The 10,659-nt window shown below is 41.2% G+C and overlaps 1 protein-coding gene across 2 annotated transcripts in view; it reads right to left on the reverse strand.

Annotated features, from left to right (window-relative positions):
* Positions 1-9,744, reverse strand: part of Lcmt1 (leucine carboxyl methyltransferase 1) — a 48,790-nt gene extending 39,046 nt beyond the window's left edge. The window contains exon 1 of one of the 2 annotated variants that reach the window (XM_027410308.2): positions 9,519-9,744. In XM_027410308.2, the coding sequence (XP_027266109.1) occupies positions 9,519-9,613 (95 nt within the window). In that variant the 5' untranslated portion in view covers positions 9,614-9,744. The remainder of the gene's footprint in view (positions 1-9,518) is intronic. The other variant, XM_027410307.2, reaches the window with a different exon arrangement.
* Positions 9,745-10,659: the final 915 nt, after the last annotated feature.

Below are 10,659 nucleotides of genomic sequence, written 5' to 3' on the forward strand. Positions count from 1 at the left end.
CTCCAGGTTCAGTAAGAAACCCTGCCTCAAAGGAATAACACATGATAAAGGACATTTATGACATCTTTTTCCAGCCTCCACATGTGTACCTGTACACACAAACACCACCACAGACACACAAATATTCATACACATATATACCAAAAAGAAAAGAAATGTATCAAGCCTTTTTAAAGGCCTCAGCAGTACTCAAAAAAGGCACCATCTCCCAACAGTGACCCATCAGGAACCAAATCTGGTCGACCTGATTTGGGTGGAGATAAACCATATTCAACGACAGAGCAGGAGAAGTAGGCTATGATGGTCAATCTTCCACTGACTGCTGCTATAGAAAATCAGTTGGTAAATATAAACCTGACATGTCAAAGGAGGCCATGATGACTACAGGGATGAAACTGGCAATAGTAACCAATTTGCAACATCTGCCATTGCTGACAACACTCCACACTCAATCCTCACCACAACCTCTGACACAGACAACTTTATCACTGTTCCAGAACTCTGTACCAAAGGAGGAAGCAAACCAAAACACAGTGACAGAACTGTAGGCACCCTGGGAGGCAGACTGACTTTTTAAATGTTTCAGGATTTGATGCTGTAACTCAGGGTGGCAGGAACCAACCAGCTAGACCCACTGCTACTACATGGTCAACAACTTCAACAACAACCACCAAAAAAAAAAAAAAATCCAAGCGGCCCTGCTCGGAGGCATCTGATGCCAAAGGTTTGCTCGCCAGATCCGAGATCCGCAGCAAGACCCGACATACCCAGACACTGCCGAGGCCCCGGTGGCAGTTCCACTTCCATCCACCGGCCCAGGTAGGCCAGGGGCTGTCTCCGGTTCTGGTCCAGCAGGATCCAACACACCCAGACACTGCCAAGGCCCTGGTGGCAGTTCCACATCCATCCACGACAAGAGGATTGACATCAGAGTATTGGAACTGTTTGCATCTACCAGAAGGGAACCTTGGTCCCATACCTACCAGGAGAGGAAGCGACTCCTGCTATACCAACCAGAAGAAAGGATGAGAAGAGGACAATGTAAAAGCACATTCAACACCAGAAAACCCAATATGACACCACCGGAGACTAGGAACCATACACCAGCAAGACCTGAATATCACAATGCAGATGAAGCAGAAGAGAATGACCTTAAAAACATCTTCAGGAAAATGATAGAGGACTTCAAAGAGGACATGAGAAAATCCCTTAAAGAAATGGAAGAAAAAAACAAACCAAAAAATACAAGATATCAACAAATCTCTCAAGGAAACAGTTCAAAACCTAAAAACTGAAATAGAGACAATAAAGAAAGCACTATCTGAGGGAATGCTGGAAATAGAAAAGCTGGGTAAATGATCAGGAACTACAGACATAAGCATAACCAACGGAATACAAGAGTTGGAAGAGAGAATCTCAGGAGTTGAAGACACACTAGCAGAAATAGAATCATCAACCAAAGAAAATCTTAAGTCCAACAAATCCCTAACACAAAATATCCAGGAAATATGGGATACTGTGAAAAGACCAAACCTAAGAATAATAGGTGAAGGTGGAGAAATCCAACTCAAAGGTACAGAAACATATTCAACAAAATCATAGAAGAAAACTTTCCCAAGCTAAAGAAAGACATATCAATGAAAATGCAAAAGCCTACAGAATACCAAACAGACGAAACCAAAAAAAAAAAAAAAACAAAATCTCCACATAATAATCAAAACATCAAACATACAGAACAAAGAGAACATATTAAGAGCAGCAAAGGAAAAAGATCAAGTAACTTATAAAGGCAAACCTATCAGAATTACACCTGACGTTTCCATGGAAACTCTGAAAGCCAGAAGGTTCTGGATAGATATTCTATCTACACTAAGAAACCATGGATGGCAGCCAAGACTACCATACCCAGCAAAACTTTCAATCAATATAGATGGAGAAAACAGGATACTCCATGACAAAACCAGATTCAAACAATATCCACCAATCCAGCCCTACAAAAAGTTGTGGAAGGAAATCTGCAACCCAAGGAAGTTAACTACAACCAGAAAAATATAGGCAATAGATAATCCCACTTTACCAACAGCCAAAAGGAAAAAGGGATAGAATCCTACACATAATTTCGCCACCATCACCAAATCAAAAACAAACAAGAATGAACAATCAATGGTCATTAATATCCATCAACATTAATTGTCTTAACTCGCCTATAAAAAGACACAGATTAGCAGAATGGATAAAAAGACAGAATCCATCCTTCTGCTGCATATAAGAAACACATCTCAACTTCAAAGGCAGACAGTACCTAAGAATTAAAAGTTGGGGAAAGATTGTCCAATCAAATGGACCCAAGAAACAAGTGGGGGTAGCAATCCTAATATCCAACAAATTGGACTTTAAACTAAAATCAATCAAAAGAGGTGAAGGAGATCACTTCCTACTAATCACAGGAGAAATTCATCAGGACAAAGTCTCAATTCTGAACATTTATGCCCCAAATACAAAGGCATCCATGTTTGTAAAAGAAACATTACTAAAACTCAAATCACACATAAAACTGCACACACTTATAGTGGGAGACTTCAACACTCCACTCTCACCACAGGATAGGAACACCAGACAGAAACTTAACAAAGGAACTAATCAAAGTTATGGCCCAATTGGATTTAACAGATATCTATATAACAGTCCATCCAAATACAAAATAATATACCTTCTTCTCTCTGGGCGCTGGTGGCGCCCGCCTTTAATGCCAGCACTCGGGAGGCAGAGGCAGGAGGATCTCTGTGAGTTCAAGGCCAGCCTGATCTCCAGAGCGAGTGCCAGGATAGGCTCCAAAGCTACACAGAGAAACCCTGTCTTGAAAAACAAAAACAAAAAAAATATATACCTTCTTCTCAGCACCCATGGAACCTTCTCTAAAATAGACCACATACTTGGCAACATAGCAAACCTCAGCAGGTACAAAAATATTGAAATAACCCCCTATATCTTATCAGACCACCATGCTTTAAAGTTAGAATTCAACAAGAACATGAATTACAGAAAACCTACAAACTCATGGAAATTAAGTAACACCCAATTGCACAATTCCTAGGTCGAGGAAGAAATAAAAAAAAAAAAAAATTAAAGATTTCCTAGAATTCAATGAGAATGCAAACACAACATACCCAAACCTATGGGACACTTTGAAAGCAGTGCTAAATGGAAAGTTCATAGCACTAAGTGCCCACATGAAGAAACAGGAGAATAATCACACTAGAGAATTAACAGCACAACTGAAAGCTTTAGAAAACAAAGAAGCCAATACACCCGGGAGGAGCAGATGCCAGGAGATAATCATATTGAGGCTGAAATCAATAAAATGGAAACTAGGAGAACAATACAAAGAATCAATATAACAAAGAGTTGGTTCTTCAAGAAAATCAACAAGATAGACAAAACTTTAGCCAAACTTACCAAACAGCAAAGAGTGAACATGCAAACTAATAAAATCAGGAATGAAAAGGGGGACATAACAACAGACACAGAGGAAATCCAGAGAATCATCAGGTCATACTTCGAAAACCTATATTCTTCAAAATTCGAAAATCTAAAGGAAATGGACAATTTTCTGGACAGATTTCACTTACCAAAACTAAATCAAGAACAGATAAGCAACTTAAATAGACCTATAACCCCTAATGAAATTGAAGCAGTCATCAGAAGTCTCCCAACCAAATAAAGGCCAGGGCCAGATGACTTCAGTGCAGAATTCTACCAGAAATTCAAAGTACAGCTAATACCAATTCTCCTCAAAGTATTCCACACAATAGAAGCAGAAGGGTCATTACCAAACTCTTTTTATGAGGCTTCAATAACCTTGATACCCAAGCCACACTAAGACACAACTAAGAAAGAGAACTACAGACCAATATCCCTTATGAACATTGATGCAAAAATTCTCAATAAAATACTGGCAAATCGAAATCAAGAACACATCAGAGAAATCATCCATCACGATTAAGTAGGCTTCATCCCAGGGATGCAAGGATGGTTCAACATACAAAAATCCATCAATGTAATCCACCATATAAACAGACTGAGGAAAAAAAAAAACACAAAACACATGATCATCTCACTAGATGCTGAAAAAGCCTTTGACAAAATCCAACACCCCTTCACAATAAAGGTCTTGGAGAAATTAGGGATAACAGGAACATACCTAAACATAATAAAAGCAATATATAGCAAGCCGACAGCCAACATCAAATTAAATGGAGAGAAGCACAATGCAATTCCTCTAAAGTCAAGGACAAGACAAGGCTGTCCACTCTCTCCATACCTCTTCAATATTGTCCTTGAAGTTCTAGCTAGAGCAATAAGACAACAAAGGGAGATCAAGGGAATACAAATCATAAGGAAGAAGTCAAACTCTATTTGCAGATGATATGATAGTCTACATTAGTGACCCGAAAAACTCTACCAGGGAACTCCTACAGCTGATAAACACCTTCAGAAAAGTGGCAGGATACAATGTTAACTCAAAAAAATCTGTAGCCCTACTATATACCAATAACACATTGGTGGAGAAAGAAATCAGAGAAACATCACCCTTTACAATTGCCACAAAAAACATAAAATACCTTGGGGTAACACTAACCAAAAAAGTGAAAGACCTGTACCGTAAGAATTTTGAGTCTCTAAAGAAAGAAATTAAAGATACCAGAAAATGGAAAGATCTTCCATGCTCTTGGATAGGTAGGATCAACATAGTAAAAATGGCAATATTGCCAAAAGCAATCTACAGATTCAATGCAATCCCCATCAAAATCCCAACACAGACCTTGAGAGAACAATTCTCAACTTTATATGGAAAAACAAAAGATCCAGGATAGTCAAAACAACCCTGTACAATAAAGGAACTTCTGGAGGCATCACCATCCCTGACTTCAAGCTCTATTACAGAGCTATAGTCCTGAAAACAGCTTGGTATTGGCACAAAAATAGACAGGTAGACCAATGGAATAGAGTTGAAAACCCTGATATTATCCCACACACCTATGAACACCTGATTTTTGACAAACATTCCAAATTTATACGATGGAATAAAGAGAACATCTTCAACAAATGGTGCTGGCATAACTGGATGCAGACACGAAGAAGACTATAGAAAGATCCAAGCCTATCGCCCTGCACAAAACTTAAGTCAAAATGGATCAAAGACCTCAATATAAACTCAGCCACACTAACCCTATTAGAAGACAAAGTGGGAAATACCCTTGAATTAATTGGTACAGGAGACTGCTTCCTGAACATTACACCAGTAGCGCAGACACTGAGATCAACAATTGATAAATGGGACCTCCTGAAACTGAGAAGCTTCTGTAAGGCAAAGGAGACAGTCAGCAAGACAAAACGGCAGCCCACAGAATGGGAAAAGATATTCACCAACCCCATATCTGACAGAGGGCTGATCTCCAAAATATACAAAGAACTCAACAAGCTAGTCTCCAAAACTCCAAAACACCAATTAAAAAGTGGGGTACAGAACTAAATAGACAATTCTCAATAGAGGAATCTAAAATGGCTGAAAGACACATCAGAAAGTGTTCAACATCCTTAGCCATCAGGGAAATGAAAATCAAAACAACTCTGAGATACCATCTTACTCCTGTTAAAATGGCTAAAATCAAAAACACAAATTAGAGTTTATGCTGGAGAGGATGTGGAGAAAGGGGGACACTTCTCCACTGCTGGTGGGAGTGCCAACTTGTACAGCCACTTTGGAAATCAGTATGGCGACTCCCAAGAAAATAGGAATCAGTCTACCACAAGATCCAGCAATTCCACTCTTAGGCATACACCCAAAAGAAGCACATTTATACAACAAGGACATCTGTTCAATGATGTTCATAGCAGCACTATTTGTAATAGCCAGAAACTGGAAGCAGCCTAGATGCCCCTCAACCGAAGAATGGATAGAGAAAATGTGGTACATTTACACAATGGAATACTACTCAACGGAAAAACAAAAAAACAAAAAAACAAAACAAAAAAAAAACAATACAATCTTGAAATTTGCAGGAAAATGGATGCAACTAGAAAAGAAACTATTCTGAGCAAGGTAACCCAATCACAAAATGACAAACATGGTAAGTACTCACTCATATGTGGTTTTTAGACATAGAGTAAAGGATTACCAGCCTACAATCCACAATGCCAGAGAAGCTAGTAAACATAGAGGACCCTTAGAGAGACATACTTGGTACCCTGAAGAAAGGGAAAGGGTCAAGATCCCCAGAACAAATTGAGAGCACGGGAAGAGGGGGTAGGGAGCTACGAGATTCAGAAGGAATGAAGAGGAAGGATGCAGAGGGCATGGGGGAGCAGAAAGGTTGAGTCAGGGGAAGAATAGAAGAAAGGATATGTGATAGGTAGGGTTTTAGTTGGCGGGGTAGGGGAGGGCGGGAGGGAGAAGGGAACTGGGATTGTCATGTAAAACAATCTTGTTTCTAATTCAAATAAAAAAAAAATCTGAAAAAAAAAAAAGAATTCCAAGGCAGGTGTTGGTGGCACACGCCTTTAGTCCCAGCACTCGGGAGGCAGAGGTAGGCAGATCTCTGTGAGTTCAAGGCCAGCCTGGTCTACAAGAGCTAGTTCCAAGACATCCTCCAAAGCCACAGAGAAACCCTATCTTGAAAAACAAACAAACAAAAAAATCCAAACTATTACTAGTAAGTTTTTGACAACTTCACTTTGTACCAAATTATCAACTGGCACATTTGCATCAATTACCTCACTTAATCCCCACACCAAAAAATATGTCAACTTTATTATCCCCATTTAAAAAAAAAAAAGGGGGAAAGGGAGAAAGAGTTAGCCAAAAATATAATTCTTGGTTCATATGTCCCAAGAGCAAACACCAAGTGATATCACAACTTTTGGCAAGTCTGAAAAGTTTTATGTGACACAATGAAGACGTTGACCTCATAGGCAAGATGTTGCAGCAAGAAAAGGAGTCTGTGACCAATCTGATGACCCGAGTTCAATCCCCAGGATCCACAGGGTAAAAGGAAAGAATTGACTCACCCTACACCAACAGTTCTCAACCTGTGAATTGCAACCCCTTGAGGGGTTCAAAAAACCCTTTAACAGGGGTTGCCTAAGACAAAACACTGATATTTAAATAATAATTCATAACAGTAACAAATTTATAGTTATGAAGTAGTAGTGAAAATAATTTTATGGTTGGGGACCCCCACAACATGAGGAACTGTATTAAAGGGTCAGAGCATTGGAGAGGTTGAGAAACACTGCCCTACACCATCTGCTAACATACACATATGCAAACTGAACAAATATAATTTAAAACAATTTCAAGGATGCTGATCACTGCATCACAGAAACCAAAGACACTGAATCCTCAAATATACTTTAAGGATTCATTTATGGGGGATGAAGAAATGGTTCAGTGATTAAGATCAAATATTGAACCCCAAGTTCAACTCCCAGCACCCACATTGGGTGGTTTACAACTGCCTATAACTCCAGCTCTAGGGGACATGAAACTCTATTCTGGCCTCTGCAGGCAACCCCTGCCACAACCCATGCCAACATGATGTGAACTCACACAGACACACACATAGATATGAATGTTTAAAAACAAAAAAATACAGAATCTCAAACAAGAACCCTGTGCAAAAAAATTTTGAATTCATAATACAACCACTAGCAATACCCACTATATGATCAACTGCTCTAAATGCTCTAATGATAGTAAATATCACTGAATCTTCAAAAGCACTTAAACCAGCATTGTCATCCCCACTTTCTTTTATATGAGGTTGATGTTAGGTGTCTTCCTCTATCACTTTCTACTTTACTTTTTGAGACAGGGTTTCTCAATGAACCTGGAACTTTCCAATTTGGCTAGTCGGTAAGCTCCAGGGATTCCCTTGTCAACACCTCCTCTGGCTGGAGTTACAGGCATACCATGCCTGTTTTTGCTTTTTGGTTTTTTTGTTTTTTTTTTTTTTTTTTTTAAATGGATGGTGGAGATATGGACTCAGGTCCTCATGCTTGCATGGTAGGAACTTCACCAATTAAGCTATCTCCCCAGCCCCACCATCCATACTTCAGAGACAAGAAAACTAAGGAAAAAAAGAAAAAAAAAAAAAAAAAAAAGGTTAGGGCCTGGCGTGGGGACACATTAAAAGGGGCATGACTGCACACACCTGTATCCCCAGAGCACTGGGGTGGGGGGTGGGGGGGGGGCGTGACACGGACTGCTGAGATTGCTAAGGTTTGCTACCTAGCCAGTTAGAGAGTCCAGATGAAAAGGTGAGTCTTGGGTTCAGTGAGATATCCCATCTCAAGGGAACAGTTAGGCAGGGTGATAGAGCAGGACAATCAACATCCCCCCCTCCAGTATCTATAGGCATACTCACTCACACACACATATGCGTATACATACACCACAAACATACATGCTTTTTTTTTTTTTTTTAAGTTAGGAACTTGCCCAAGTTTATACAGCTTGGGCAGAGTCTGGCTCCAGAACTGATTTAAATCCCTATGATTCGTTTCTAGGACCCTACAAAAAGTGCAAGACGTGTCCCAAAAGCTTGCATTCCCCACACCATAATACTTCTCTGGCCCGCCACCTACTACTCCTATTACAGGGCATTTTCCTAATTGTTCTAAAGCCCACCCTCTCCCTTTTTCTAAACATTGTCCTACTCCCCTTTCTCAGCCTTTTCTTGCCAGTTTAAACTTCCCTGTATAAATTTCAAACTCTAAAGACACTGCTGAATCTCCATGAGCCCAACACAAAAAGATGAGTCTACTGTTCCTTCCAACTAGGCTGTGAGCCTAGTATGTCCACACCGTGTCTGTTTTGCTCCTTAAAGTTTTCACAACCACCAAAACCCTACCAATTAGCTCAAAGTAAAGGCCTAGCACAATGTAATGTCTCGATAACTTTGTTACAAGAAAAAAACGAATGAATGACATACAAGCTTTGTGTTTTCTCTAGGCACACCTGCACTGGCAATGCCCCATCACCATCTCCTACCACTCCACAAATGCTGTGGCCTGTGTGTGGTACTGACTCTACAAACACTGCGAGGCCCAGGACCCATCATCTACCCCTCATTGGCCTGAGTTTGAAGTGCACAGTGGGAAATCATCACCAATTTTAACAGGATGTGACCTACAAAGCAAAGAAAATTTGCATTTCCAACCCATCAAAGCTGCAAATAGTTGCAACACACCCCGTCTTACCTGAAGGCCAAGATTAAGTATACTTTGTTCAGCTCCTTACCCCCAGTCGTTGTACCCCAGGTTCACACACACACCGTAATTAAGACTTAAATGAACCCCTCCCTGCTCCGTGTACTTCCCAGGTGTGAAGCGAGGGCCACTCCAGGTGGGTGCGGCAGCTCCATCCCAGGGTCCAAGCGTGTGCCTAGGACAGTGACCCGCTTGCTACCTAGGCCGGGGACCCAGGAGCCCATCCCGAACCCCGCGCCCCCAGGCACCTCTTGCAAAGAGAAGCATCTTCGCAGGTGCCGCGCACTCCCTCGTCATCCAAGTCAGAGTTCGAAGCGCAGGACTCCCTCGAGCCGGTGGCCATGTTCGTGGGATGTTCTGGGGTGCGGCACCCACCAGGGACATGGAAACGGGGGGAGACGAGCAGAGGGAGACGACGCAAGAAACACTCAGAGCAGAGAGGCAGGGATAGGGCGTACTAGGCGGGCGCAGCCCAGTGACGCCACCCCCCCCCCGCGAGCCGCCCAGCCTGATTGGCGCCTGGATCATGACGTTTCGCAGAGCGAGCTTCTCGCCAATAAGACCACAGAGCTGCTCATTGGAAGGCTCTTAAAGCTCCGCCTACACAACCCGGAAGAGAGCCCAGAGAGTCGGGTAGAGCCGCAATGCCTTCTGGGAAATGTAGTGTTAGGTTCTCTGGGTTTTCCTTTTGGGTTTTTTTTTTAAAAGATTTTATTTATTTATTTATTTATTTATTTATTTATTTATTATGTATACAACATTCTGCTTCCATGTATATCTGCACACCAGAAGAGGGCACCAGATCTCATAACGGATGGTTGTGAGCCACCAAGTGGTTGCTGGGAGTTGAACTCAGGACCTCTGGAAGAGCAGTCAGTGCTTTTAACGTCTGAGCCATCTCTCCAGCCCTCCTTTTGATTTTTTGATGGTCAGGAACTATTACACTGTCAACTCAGGGCAGAAATGCGAGCAGGACCCTTAGCACTGGGACAAAGAGCAGAAAATCTCTCCAGAAGAAACAAGTTTAAAGTATTGCTTTCTGTCGCACCTCAGTGTCATTCAACAATGTAACAAATTTTAGAGGATGTCAACACTGTCAGGTCCCATGTTAGGAAGTGGCTAGGGATCTAGCTCAGAGTGTTTGCCTGCTTAGCGTTCTCGGCAAAGGAATGTAACTGTATCAGTAAACTAGGCCTGGAGGGTTACAAAATTTCCTTGTCTTCTCTTTCAGAAACAACGGATGTTCCGAGAGAGATATTTTTAAATGTTTATAAAGTTCAAACCAGGGAAAACTAATTTTAGACAACAGGTATGTAATAAAAATAGTATACGGGAATAAGACAGGAGTAAATAGGAATCAAAGTTCAAATGACATAAAATAAGGAAGGT

Source organism: Cricetulus griseus, chromosome 3 (assembly GCF_003668045.3).
Source record: "Cricetulus griseus strain 17A/GY chromosome 3, alternate assembly CriGri-PICRH-1.0, whole genome shotgun sequence".
NCBI lineage: Eukaryota > Metazoa > Chordata > Mammalia > Rodentia > Cricetidae > Cricetulus > Cricetulus griseus.